The sequence below is a fragment of the Ailuropoda melanoleuca genome, chromosome 2, assembly GCF_002007445.2.
Source record: "Ailuropoda melanoleuca isolate Jingjing chromosome 2, ASM200744v2, whole genome shotgun sequence".
NCBI lineage: Eukaryota > Metazoa > Chordata > Mammalia > Carnivora > Ursidae > Ailuropoda > Ailuropoda melanoleuca.
In genome coordinates, this window is record NC_048219.1 from 130,008,064 (window position 1) to 130,022,329 (window position 14,266).

General features: G+C 40.6%; 1 protein-coding gene across 3 annotated transcripts in view; it reads right to left on the minus strand.

Annotated features, from left to right (window-relative positions):
- The window catches only part of ITGB6 (integrin subunit beta 6), a 78,971-nt gene that overhangs the window by 33,519 nt on the left and 31,186 nt on the right, over positions 1–14,266 (minus strand). For all 3 annotated transcript variants that reach the window (XM_019809690.1, XM_011236964.3, XM_019809689.2), the window contains exon 9: positions 4,126–4,215. In XM_019809690.1, the coding sequence (XP_019665249.1) occupies positions 4,126–4,215 (90 nt within the window). The remainder of the gene's footprint in view (positions 1–4,125; positions 4,216–14,266) is intronic.

Here is a 14,266-nt window from a genome sequence, read left to right on the forward strand (position 1 = left end):
GATAATGAAGATTAAGAGAGTGTGTTTAGGGGGTGTAGTCTGCAATTTTTAAAAAAGTAGAGTAGGATTCAGTAAGAAGATGACATTTCAAGGAAGTGAAGAATCAGATAACATGCAGATATCTGTCAAAAGAGTGTTCCAGGACAAGAGTACAGTCAGTGCAAAGACCCTGAGGCAGGAGTATGTCTGGCTTGCTCTGGAAACAGAATAGCAAGGAGGCCAGAGTTGCTGCACTGGATCAACTCTCTGATGGAGTAATAGGAGGTGAAGTCACAGAGTGTGAAGGAGAATAGATTTGGTAGGGTCCTCATGGTGGTTTTAAAGAAAGTGGCATTTACTCTATGTAAAATGAGAAAACAATTAGGGCTATCTATAGAAGAGTGTTATGACCTTACTTAATATTTTTAAAGGAAAATTCTAGTTGTTTTGTTTTGTTTTATTTTGTTTTAGCAACAGAATGTAGGAAACCAAAGGTGGAAAAGAGAAATAGCATTTAAGAGGCTTTTGCAATCATTCAGGTGAGTGAAAATGGTGGCTTCAATCAGGATGAAGGCAGTGGAGGCAGTGTCTGGATCAAATTCTAAATAATTTTGAAGATAGAGCCAGCAAGATTTTCTGATGGATTAAATGTGCAGGATAAGAGAAAGAGGGGATTCAAAGGTCATTACAAGCTTTTTGTCCCTAGGCACATGAAGGATGGGATTACCATCAATTAAGAAGGAAAAAACTATTGGTGAAGTATGTTTAGGACAGTCCAGGTTACTCTCCTAAATTGCCAGTTAACATATCAACCAACTCCTAGACATCTGCACTTGGCTGTCTCCTAGAGAAGTATATATAGCATGGCATGGTTGCTGGGCAGCAAAGAACGCCCTCCTGAGATCCATGATCATGAATTTAAAGTGACACCAGATAGCACAATTGCATGTTTTTCCCTTTCCTGTTCAGCTATGCAGGGTGAGCGGACAGTTGGGTTTAACCAGGACCATGATCGGCCAAGCAACCTCAGTGGAGCCGTAAGGGGCATGGGAGCTGAGGGTGGGTATACAGAGTGATCCTAATGGTTGAACTTAAGTTGGGGGCCCAGGCACAAGAGGACATTGAGGGGATGAGGAAATGAAAAGAGAAGGTAGGATCACTTGAATAAAAAAGAGAGAGAGAGAGAGGGTAGGGCCAACCAACTGGAGATCCTGATGGGTTGGAAGAAATACTAGGGAAACTAGCAGGAGTGAGCTGAAAAGGTAGGAAGTGCTGAGCAGGGAATGGGTTGCACGAAGCTGAGATTATAGAGGAGTCTATTAGCGATGGCAGAGTTGAAGGTCTGACAAAAAGGGGACAAGATCATTTTAGAAGCAGAGTTCAAGGAACAGAGGCCAGAGTACAGGAAGGAATATATGTATACTGAAGCTGAAATCAGGAGGTAAAGCAGGAGTAATGTTAGAGACGGTGGCTCTGTGAGGAGCAAAGGGAGAAATGAGAGATATGAACTGCAAGTCTGTAGATTTGAAATTAGGAAGAGTGGGTGACACAATCTGACCAAAAAAAGGGAAATCGCAGCATTGATATATTTGGAATATCATATTGCAGATTTTGCCAGGAATATTTTAATGCGAATTTCCCAAAGAAAGGGCATAAGTGTCTATGTGTATATTTCATCAAATCATTCACTCATTTACTGAGCATCTACTATGAACCAGGCAAAACAAAACAAACCATGTCACTTCCCTTCGGGAGTTTAAATGCTAATAGAGGAGCTTACCGTTGGGAGCACTGGTATTTCAGTAGCTTTTATTACATGGTTAAGGAAGGAATAAAATTAGGGAATGATGGTCAAATGAATCCACACCTGGTCTTTCAGGGGTTTTTTGTCAATACGGTACTGTAAAACACTGAGCTGAAATTCAAGTCACTAATTATAAACACAAATTGCCTACCTCTGCCTCACTAGAAGTTAGTCAGGAGTATTTTCTCTCAATGTATTCTCTTTCCTTTCTATCTTTTTATAGACTAGAAAGAAATCCAGTCAATGGATCCCCGTATTTTATTTTTTTTTATTTTTTATTTTTTTATTTTTATAGACAGGGGAGGGGCAGAGGGAGAGAGAGAATCCCAAGCAGGCTCCACACCCAGAGTGGAGCTGGTGGAGCTTGAACTCACAACCCCAAGGTCATGACTTGAGCTGAGATCAAGAGTTGGTCACTTAACTGACTGAGCCACGCAGGTGCCCCTGGACCCCCATACTTTAAAAGTTCTTTTAGAATACATTTTAAAATAACAGGATAGGAAAATAATGTGAACTAGTGCCAAGATCTGTTACACACTTCATTCAGTGAATCACAACGTTATAATAATAACTCCGGAGCAAGGTTATATAGTGTAAGAATGATAGACACTTCTTTATATTTTTGGACAGTAAAATAGGGACATGAGATTCACTTCAAATGTTTGATGCCTTGATTCTACCACCCCGTAAGTTACGTGGGCGATTTGGGAGCACAAAGGGAGACAGAAACCCTGACAGAGTAAGCAGGAGCATGCAAGGGGCTGGTCAAACAAGAGGGAGAAATGTTTTTGACGTTTAAAGTTTTCTAATTTGCTGAATTCCTTTGAAGATGTTAGTGGCCAATGCTTCTCAGAGTTCTGGGTTAAAGAAAATCAAGTGTGTTCTAATGCAGTGGAGGATTGCTGTGTGATTTTATCTGATTCTACACATTAAAACTTTAATTACTGCATAGGAGGGAGGATAGTTTTTATAGTAGTTTGTTGACAAGCTTTCCTGTCTGGAAGAATTTCAAGCATGAGCTAATGTGTAGTTAATTTTTGATGTGAGCTAAGAACACTGACGTTTCTGAGGACGTAAGTTCAAAAAACCCCCATCCTAAAGTTTTAATGGACATATCTGTTATTTTATTCTCTGAAGAAATGTATTTGAGAAGAAATACCTTGTTTTTCCCACTTAAGGTGAGTTTCAAAATTGGTGGTGTGTTGTCAAAATCACTGGGAAGTATTTTTTGCCAAATGCGTAACTCTTCCTTCCCTTAAAGTTCTCCTAAGACGTCTGTGAGAGGAATCTGGGTACACCTATTTTTAAAAGCTTCCCAGATGATTCTGAAAAGTTGTTTAGTTAAGGAACACTGGCTCAGTACATGCCAAGTATTTTCATATAGTGCATATAGGTCATTTATTTGTAATTTTAAAACATCCAAAATTAAAATTTTATTTGTTATTATGTAACTGCTGTTTAGAATAACTATCGGAGATTTACTGCTTTATAAAAACTTACTTTTTTCATTCATGTTCTAATTTACAACTTCATTTTCATCTTTGTGTGTTTGTATGTGCACATGTATGTGTTTTTTCTTTGTTAGTTAAGGCAAAAAATGGAAAGGGTACCTAGAAAACAAAATAAAAAAAGAACTGGTAACTGGCCATCTACCATTGATTAATTATGTTATGAAATGGGGACAAAGCAAGAGAACATAGCAACCCTATAGCTATGTATTTTCTTTTAAGGGAGGAATGCTGTCCTCTGGTACTAATTTACAAAGTCAAGGCAAAAAAAAATAATGTCTATGTATGCATATATATGTATGTCTCTCTCTATATGTATATATCCATAAAATGAAAAATTCTTTGGTCCTCAAAAGTAGAGAATCTACAAAGCGGTGCTCCTGATATGTTTGGTGTCTTTTTTCCCCTTTGAGTTATGAGGTAGTCTTATTAAGCCTGTGGAGTTACTTCTCCACGTAGTTCTGTTACTCACTGGTATTTTAAACTAAATTTTTTTTTCAGGCAGGAAAGAGGGGAGCTTTATTGTAGGGCTCATGGAGCCTTTTCAATAGAATTAAAATTTTGCTATTGGTTATAATTACAAAAATAACTTCAACTTTATGATCAGGTTATGATTTTTTACCTTATTCCTCACCTTTCGGGAAGAATATCTGCAAATAAGGAGAACAAAATTTATGTTTTGGCTGCATTAGTGCAGAGAGATTTTGTACTCTCTCCACTAACAAATCCGAGTGCATTTGACTGCCTAAAACACATCTTAGTTTTTGAATACCACAAGAAATGCAAAGAAAAAAACAAAGCAAAACAAAAGAAACCAACTGTAAAATATCATACTTCATAAGCCGAGATGATCAGCTGGAGAATGTTTCCGGAGTCCTTTTGAAGTACCCCTACTGTAGCTCCAGGAATGAGTTTTGCATAATTCTGTAAACAAAAAAGAATAAGTCAACCTGCTCCCTGTAATCAAGAAATGTTAAGTGTGGGTTTCGGTCTGCTGGTTAAGATCACCTCTATTTAACTGGCTGGGGGAAACAGGGTCCTGATAATAAACCAGTGTTTTTCCCGAAACTGTGGCCCTACCTGGTGCTCCTTCCTGTGCACAAGTGGGAAGTGGACTGGCCAGAGTTGCCATTGGGGACATCACGTGTGTGTGGTTGCCTTAGTCTAGAGCTGTGATTTATATCACAACTGGAGTCAAGTCTCAAATAATAATAGCACTTATATAGCATCTTCCATTTGCAGAGCATCCTTTGTCCAAAAAATTCTGAGCATACTACCGGGAGCTATCCTCTTTTCGGGTAATGTTACAAAAACCCAGGTTCCACACTGGCCCCTCTCCACCATCAGGTTGCTCTGCAAATTATTCAGTCCAGGGGTCTTAACTGTCAACCACTTGGTGGATAAAAGAAGTGAGTTATTTGGATGCTTGCTGTTAACCTCCTTTCCTAGTAGTAATGAGCACTCGTTTAGGGATGTCACCATGGTGCTGGGGTTGATCGGAATTGTCTCCACATATCACGATGGAGTTAGTCGGAACCTATCTCTAAACTATCTGCATTCTCCACTTATCTCCTTTTCCAAGATGTCATTCCCATCTGCAGAGAGCTCACATTAGTTCAGCAACACTCCAGGTATCAAGCATGACCAGGGAATAAGGTGTTGCAAAGATGGGAATTTTTCAGACCGCTGAAAATTACCCCTCCCTTAAGTTTTATGTTTTAAAACTTATTTTCAAATGAAAAGTTTTCTAAAGTGTACAGCACACATTTCTGTCTTCTTAAAGATTCCCAAGCATACTTGGACTGTTTCCTTGAAGAAACAGTCATACTTGTCAATATTAACTATACCTCTATAATCATCAAAGACTTCTAAAATCCATGGGTAGATCACACTCATACCAAGTACACACCAACTACTATGCTTTTGCTTCTTTTATTTGCTTTTGAATAGTTTCTGTCTTCTCCTTGCTAAGCTGTAAGGTATCACTCACCTACCAGTTTTCTCATTCATTCATTTACTGTTGAGTTCAACACCTATTAAGCAGGCTTAATATTGTGTGCTACATCAAGAGGAGACAATCATTCTTTTTTGTCAGCTGTGGTCTTCTGAGTTGCTGTGTGTTGTGAAATCAGATGACTGAATTTATTAAAATGATACGTAGAAAGAGAAATAAGTTTAGAGTGAAAGATTGAGGGCACCTCCTTGAGTTCAAACATAATGATATCTTGTCTTATTCCCAAGAAGATTTGAGTTGCTTAGAAGATGTACAAAACTAAGTTATAATTAATAGTAATTATTGATTGAAATTGTGATACTAGATAAATAGATCAGGTCATGGGGAGCCAAGGAGAGGAACAAATGAAGCCAGAGTGACATTAGAACACCAACATGTTCTAGGAGGTCTCAGGCCCTTGCTAGAGGCGGGCACCTGGGGTAAGTCCAAGGTTTCTACAACTCTTGTATGGAAAAATGGATGCTGCTTTTAATTGGTGAGTTTTGTAATATTCCACTTATTTCAGTGTTTATTATTATGTTTAAGTTTGAAATTGATGGAAATCTGAGCTCTTAAAAATGCCAGTTGTCATGCTGCCTTGACACTGCGTTTTATTTTTGAAGGGGTCATGGACCGTAATCCAGGTAACATTCCTCCCATTATCCAGGGCCCCACATCACTGCCCATTGAAGGTGGGCCTCACTCTGTTTCCCTGAGTCAGGTAGAACTTGTCAAATATGAGGAAGGTACTGGTTCATTGACTTACCTTTTCATATAAACACATGTCAAAAGGGCCGTGAAGCATGAGACCTGTGGTTAACAGTGAATACTTAAATAGGAACTTGAATCTCACTCAAGTGGAGCTGGAATGTGTGTAAATTTGGCTGGTCCCAAAAGAGAAGGCAAAGGGAAACTTTAAAGCTTGATGAAGAAAAGTTTGGATCTTTTTGAAAAAGAATTTCATGACTCTTAGCTTTGCACGAAACTGATAGCCTTGAAAAATGTCCTGGTTTCTCCAAGGCCAAGGTATAAGGGGTACTTTCCACAAGCACTAGTTCAAGTGGCCTCTGAATTTTGGGTTAATGCTTGGTTAACACAGCCAAATCGATCTACTTCCTAGAGCATAATTATGATCCTGCATGTGGTATGACATTTGGCATTGGCTATTAGGACAAGTGGTTTAACATTAATCGCCTTTGCTGATTGCTACTAGAGTGAGGGTATAAAGGAGTTGGCAGCTAGTAGCAGTACCCTGCGATAACTCTGACAATTGTGTAGAGGAAAACTATTAATTAATTTTTGGATGCTGATTCCTCCCAAAAGCATTGCAAATAATTAACTAAAAACATGGACAATTTGGCTTCCTGATCTAACACTGTAAAAAATTATACTTTAAGTCTTGTAGTATTATGATTACTGTAAACATCACATGTCAAATGCCTTTCTTTCATTAAAGCCCTAAAGTGCTATCATAAATTGTCCTGATTAAACATGTTTACTTTTAGAAAAAGGATGATTTTGCATGCCTGGATGTGATAAATTATAGCACCGTGACTGTAAAAGATAACTCCTGTATATTAGAAATGGTGAACTCTAAAAACACTATGTTTCATGAGATGATTAGAAATGCCAACTCCTTGGGCTTGAATTTCTTGAGCTTGAATTCCCTGTTATCTATCCATGGATTATCCTAATTATGGATTTTTCTCCCTCTCCTTCCACCATGCCACCCAGGAGTTCCCGAGGTTGCTTTTCTCATTCATGTTTGCAAAGTTGGCTTTTTCCGATTACCTTAGTTATTATCTTAACTTCCTTCATCAAGCCCTATTTATTTGCTCAGTATGTCCCCATCTCAGAAAAGATTTCTTATTTGTCCAACAGTCTGCATTTGCTCCTTAGAGATTTCCTGCTTGTCAAGGAAGAAGGATAAGAGGAGGAGAGGGGGTCATTTGGTGGGCAGACAACAAAGAGAGAGGAAAGTGCCTGAATTCACACCTGCACTCTGGGCTCCTCTCAGGGAATGTCTCCAAGGTCAGGGCCTCTTGGTGTCTTGCTGCTAGAACCAGGTGTCCAGCGTGTACTCCTGCTTGGTTTAGGGCAGAGGAAACTGCAGGTGCACACCTGCCATCCCAGCTATCCATGGACAGACTACTGGTTGGCTTTTCCTTCAAGGAGACTCAGACTAAGGCCCATGGCAGATACGTGGCTGCTTTTGGTGCTAGAAGGGACATTCCTGATGTGACTTACATTCTGCCTTTGACTGCGTCCTGTTGGGTTCACTCTTCTCCAGGTTTAGGATCTGGGACATGGTTTAGTATTAACTGTATCTTTGCTGGACATCTTGATTGGGTTTCTGCCTTAAATCGTTACTCTCCTGGATCCTTCTGTCCTACTGTTGTGACATTTCTGCTGTGGTCTCAAAGACTCTTCACCACCTGAGACTCAGTAGCCACCATTTTATACAGACCATGATACTCATGCCCCTCAAGAGAGAGTGGAGGGCTTGACTTCCCATACATCTGCTAGAAGCCATTTTAATAAAGAATTTGAAAACCAACCTGCTGCTTCTCTTTAGGCTCTAGGCTTGCTTAACTCTTTATGCAAAGCCTCATTAATATGGAGGGATGTTATGCCCAGTATCATTTATTTTCAATATTATATTCTTAATCAACATCAGTATTTCTGGTCTTAAACTGTATTACTAAATGTTTTTTGTTTGCTAAAATACATTTAGTCAAAGTGTGGCTTGTATAGATTGAGAACCTATGATGGTATATAATATATCCACAAATATTTTCTCTAATATCTCACTATATATATATACACGTATAGTCATTACCTTGTATATCTTCAATTAGTAGCTCCTATTTGTCCATTTTCTCTCTCTCAGAAACTTTAATGGGAGTATAACACACATGCACAGCATACAAGTAATAAGTATACAGATCAATGAACATTTAAAAAGTAAACAAGCAAGTGTAATCGCACCAAGATCAAGAAATAGAGCATAATCAGCCCCCTGGAATCCTCCCTTATAATGCTTCCCAGTCATTACCCTCCCTTAAAAGACTAAACACTGTTCTGACTTTTATTACTATAGAAGTCAGGGGAGATAACTAGATTGCCTTAAGGATAACAAAAATGTCTTAAGTAGGATGCAAAAGCACTACCTATACAAAGGAAAGGATTGATAAATAGGACTTTAAAGTAGGGATTTCTGTTTTGAAAAGATGCCTTGAAGAGAGCTAAGAGGAGCTCTTGAGTGGGAGAAAATATCTGTAATACATACATCTGATTTGGCACCAGAATATCTAAACGACTCCTACAAATTGACAAGAAAAAGATATCTGGAAAAAAATGGATATGCAAGTGGCAAAAGAATATGGCAGAAGGGTTCCACATCATTAGTCATTAGAGAAATAGGAATTAAAGCCACAGTGAGGTACCAGGGTGGACCCACTAGAATGGCTAAACTGTAAAAAGAACTGGCAATGCTCTGAAGTACTTTCATTGAGACAATGGGACAACTACTTTGGAGAACTGGCAGTCGTTGCCATTGTTGAACACGAGCACGGCCGATGGCTCCCCCACCCCACTCTTACGTATGGCCACACAACAGAGCCGAACCCATGATGTATGACTGCTCTGAGACAAACAAATGCATAGAGAGACATTCATTCTTGTTGTCAAGAGAATGCTTCTGGTAATCAAGATGTCACCTAAATTAGAGAAAATACAGATAATTCTTAAAGGATCTTAGATCTTTCAGGTGTTTGGCCATAAGGAGTAATCAGTTCTTCCCTGGATTCCGTCTACCCAGGGATGGACCCAGGGGAGCTATACACTGGCAAACTCCTCAGCATCCACAGCATAGCCTGCTTCTTTCTGTATCTCTCTCCATCCTCAGGAGCTGGTCTCAGGACCAGGTCCTCATGAGCTGCATTCAGCAATTCAGGGGGCCTCACAATGGGATGGAGAGATCCTCACAAGCCTCCTGGCCTCCCCATGCCTTTTGACACCTGCATCCTCAGGAAACCAAGGCTCCTGGAGCATCTTACTTATTGTGGGCACTCTGGGACAGCCTTGGGGAAGTGACAGAAAAGCACGGGAGGGGACCATCTTGCTCTTTAGGTCCTTAGTTCCATATAGTTCTTTGTTCTGGTGCAGCGAGCCCACAATGTAGACAGGCCTAAAGGTGTCCAGAACTCACCTGTAGCCCACCGTCATCTAGGAAAGATGAACTAGAGCTAATATTTGTAATACCTGGCAGTCCCATCTCTCTCATTCTTCCCACAAGCTCTTTTGTTCAGATACCATTATTATCTCTGCTTTATTGCCAAGATATTGAAGCCTGGAGAATTTAATTCGCTGCCTGAAGTCATCCAGCTTAGAAAGAGCTAGATTCATCTGCTCTGCTCTAGAACCAGATCCCTTAGCCAGGCCACTGATGATAAGTGCCTGGCAATGGCTGTTCTGGTCTAGTGATGTTATTGGTGAGCCTGAGAGACATTAACAAGTAAGCCTAAGGTAACTGAATGTATTAGTTCCACAGGGCTGCTATTACTTAGTGGGTGGCTTAACCCAACAGAAATTTGTTGTCTCACAGTTCTGGAGGCCAGAAGTCTGAGATCAAGGTGTCAACAGGGCATGCTTCCTCTGAAACCTGTAGAGCAGATTCTGTCCTTACCTCTTCGTAGCTTCTGGTGGTTGCTGCCAGTCATTGGTGGTCCTGGGCTTGGAGATGCCTCACTTGAGTCTTTACCTCCATCCTCACATGGTGTTCTCTTTTCTGTGTCTCCATCCTCGGGTCTCTTCTCTTCTTATCAGCACGCCAGTCATGTTGGATTAAGGATCTACCCTACTCAAGTATGACCTCATCTTAACTAATTACATCCGCAAGGCCATATTTCCAAATAATGCCATATTCTGAGGAACTAGGGGTTAGGACTTTAACATATCTCTTGTGGGGATACAATTCAACCCCCTACACTCTGCTAGGGTTCTTTTGATTTGTTTAATCAAATTTGTTTAATTTGTTTAAACCCTTAGTTTTCGTTGGAGAAGGGAGTACCTTCCTTGCACGGTCACAGAGGTTTTAAGTGGTAGAAACAGGTCTTGACTCCAAATCTAGTGCTCAGTCGGCTCCCCCAGGCCCTTGCTGGATGATGAGTGATGTTGAGCATCTTTTCATGTTGGCCATCTGCATGTCTTCTTTGGAAAAATGCCAACTGCCATCAAGGGTGAGGCTCATCAGAAAGTTAAGATAATAATGCTTTGTATTTATATACAGTGGCTTAGAGAATACAGAACATTTTCTTACCCGAAGCAAAAAGAAAGGAAGAAAAAGGGTTGTGGCTATCATCACTTTCAAATGGAAAGGCTACATCTTGAAAGAAATGGGGCAAGTAGCAGAAGCATAGAAGCAAAACAATTTTTTTTTTTTTTTGTCCCAGGGGACTGTATTGCGCTATTTATCTGGTCAAAGGAAAACAGCTCTTTGCTGGTGATGCCTTGCTTTTGTTGAGCAGTGTGCTTCTTCCAGAGCTAGGGGCGGGCTGGGTTTGCTGAAATAAGTCCTTCTGAAGGCAATCAGAAGGCTTTCTTCCCGTGAGGTCTTTCATTCTTGTGGGATTTTATTCTGCTGGTTCTCATGTTCATTATCGGTAAATGCAGGGCTCCCAGTATTATGCAAAAGTTTACCCCCAGGCTTGACTGTGTTACTAGGACACCCAAGATTCCAAAAAGAATATGTAATTGTTTCTGGCACAAGGTAGCATGAATGTCTGTCTCTGGGTTGCATGATATCTGCTTTGCCTTCAGGCTTTCAATTGTCAGCATTCCACAGTCAGGCAGGCAGCAAAGGGAGTGTGCTAATTAGATCAGGTGCTTGATCTTGAAGTCTGCACCAGCAATGACTAGGTAGTCGGCTTTGGAACTTTTGAGCACTACCTGTCTTTCTCCCAGTCTGCCCTGGAATGTAATTATCTTGTCAGCCAAGGAGCTGTAGCGCACAGCTGAACGAGCGCTCAGCAGCAGTGACAGAGTGATAAGGGAAGACGAATGGACCCACCGTGCATGACTGTTCGGAGACAAACAAATGCACACAGAGGCATTGGAGAACGGAAACTTCGAGAACAAAGAGGCTGCCCTGACTATTTGTTGCTGAGGAGACTTCAGATCCTCCCCTAATAAGATTACCCTGCTTTTCGAGAGGGATTGCAGACCTTTGTTGGCAAACGCAAGTCCCAAAGCTTTAGAAAGCTCTTCTAAAATGGGAAGCAATGTTGGGTTCAGTAGCAGCTTACGTGCTTTGCAGACCAAACGGCAGGTAATAAAACTTTGAAAGAAGACTAGTAGGAGCACGATGAAGGGGACCAACAAAGAGAAAGCAGGTATATATACAAGGACTGCTAACGCGCCATCAGCCCTTGCTAACGCGCCATCAGCCCTTGCTAACGCGCCATCAGCTACTGCAAGTGTGGTGGGTGGACCAGTAGCAGCAGCAACACCTGGAAAATTGTGAGAAATGCAAAAACTCATTCTTAATTTTTTGAGGGCCCTCTATATGGTTTTCCATAGTGGCTGAATCAACTTACTTTTCCACCAACAGTGCAGGTTTCCCTTTTCTCCATATCCTCACCAACACTTGTTACTTCTTGTCTTTTTGATGACAGCCATTCTAACACGTGTGAGGTGGTATCTCACTGTGGTTTTGATTTGCATTCTTCTGATGATGAGTGATGTTGAGCATCTTTTCACGTTGGCCATCTGCGTGTCTTCTTTGGAAAAATGTCTATTCAGGTCCTTTGCCCATTTTTTTAAAATTGGATTGTTTAGGGTTTTTTGTTTTTGTTTTGCTATTGACTCGTATGAATTCTTTATATATTTTGGACAGTAGCCCCTTATTGGATATATGATTTGCAAATATTTTGCAGGTTGCCTTTTCATTTTGTTGATCATTTCCTTTTTTGTGCAGAAGCATTTTAGTTTGATGTAGTTCCACTTGTTTAATTTTGCTTTTGTAGTTAGATCCAAAAAGTCACTGCCAAGACCAATGTCAAGGATTTACCACCTCTGTTTTCCTCGAGGAGTTTTATGGTTTCAGGTCTTACATTCAAGTCTTGAATCCATTTTGCATTAATTTTTGTGTGGTGGAAGACAGTGACCTAGTTTCATCCTTTTGCATGTGGCTGTCCAGTTTTCCCAAAATCCTTTCTTGAAGAGACCTTGAAGAGACATTGTATATTTTTGCCTCCATTGTGGTAGATTAATGGACTATGTATGTGTGGGTTTATTGCTACCATATAATCCAGTAATTCCACTTCTGGGTGTTTATTCAAAGAAAATGAAAACACTAACTCAAAAAGATGTATGCACCTCCATGTTTACTACAAGATTATTTATAATAACCAAGATATGGAAACAACCTAAGTGCCCATCCCTAGGTGAATGCATAAAGATGTGATATACACACACACATGCACACACGCACACACGGTAGAATATTACTCAGCCATAAGAAAAGAAAGGAATCTTGCATTTGCAACAATATGGATAGACCTTGAGGGCATTAGGCTAAGTATAAGCTAAGTAAAGTAAGTCTGGCAGAGAAAGACAAATACTGTACGATTTGATCAAATAAAAATAAAACAACAAACAAAAACGCCAAGTTCATAGATACAGAGAACACATTGGTAGTTTCCAGAGGAGAGAGGGGATGATGGGGCAATGAAATGGGTACGGGGAGTCAAAAAGTAAAACTTCCAGTCATCATGGGGATATAATATACAGCATGGCAACTATGGTTAATAATATTAACAATACCATATTGCATATTTGAAAGGCGCTAAGACAGTAAATCTTGAAAGTTCTCATCACAAGAAAAAATTTTTGGAAGTAGGTACGGTGATGGATGTAAATTTATCATGGTGATCATTTTGCAGTGAATGCAAATATTGAATCATTATGCTGTGCAACTGAAATGAATGTGAAGTTATATGTCAATTATACCTCAACCAAAAAAAAAAAAGAAGAAATGCAAAACCTCAGACTCCATCCTATACCTGAATCAGTGCTGGTGTTTTAATAAGCTCCCTGAGTGATTGGAGACACCAGAGGAGCTTTAAAAAAAAAAAAAAACCAACAAAACACTGATGCCTGGGTCTCAGCCTTAGAGATACTGAATTAATCAGATCAGGGTGTGGCCTGGGCATTGTATTTTTTAGAAAGCACCCTAGATGATTTTAATGAGCACCAAAGTTTAAGAATGTCTGGTATAAAATAGCCTATCTATACCCTTCTTGTTCCCAAATGGATTCTTCCAGGAAGGCTGTGACAATTTGGAAAATAAAGTTGCTATGTTTTTAAACCCGTACACCATGGGTGCCTGGGTGGCACAGTCAGTTAAGCCTCCGACTCTTGCTTTTGACTCAGGTCATGATCTTGGAGTAGTGGGATTGAACCCTGCATGGGGCTCCCTGCTCAGTGGGGAGTCTGCTTCAGATTCTTTCACCCTCCCACTCTGCCCCTCCCTGCTTGCATTCTCTCTCTCACTCTCTCTCTCAAATAAATAAATACATAAATATAATCTTTAAAAAAAAAACGCTGTACACCAACAGAAACAGAGTTAAAGTGGCCAGAACATCAGTGGAGAATGATCTGTGATCCCTCTGTTCTGAGACAGAGGCTGAATTTCAGCCGCTGCTGCTCTGACTCTCAGAAGAGGCACAGCAAACCGCCAGAAAGCCGCCAGAGAACAAAAGCCCGGAAATACCGGCTCACAGGGTGCCCATCCCCATCCCCCCTCGCAAGGGACACAGAGACTCTACCCAAACAGGGTTTTCTGAGTACCTGCAGGCAGGCCCCTCCCCCAGAAGGCAGGCTGNGCAGGCTGAAAAATCGAGAAGCCCATAACCCGGAGCACCTGAGTGGTGCAGTCACCAAGCACCTGTCTTCGGATTAGGGTGTGATCACAACGTTCCG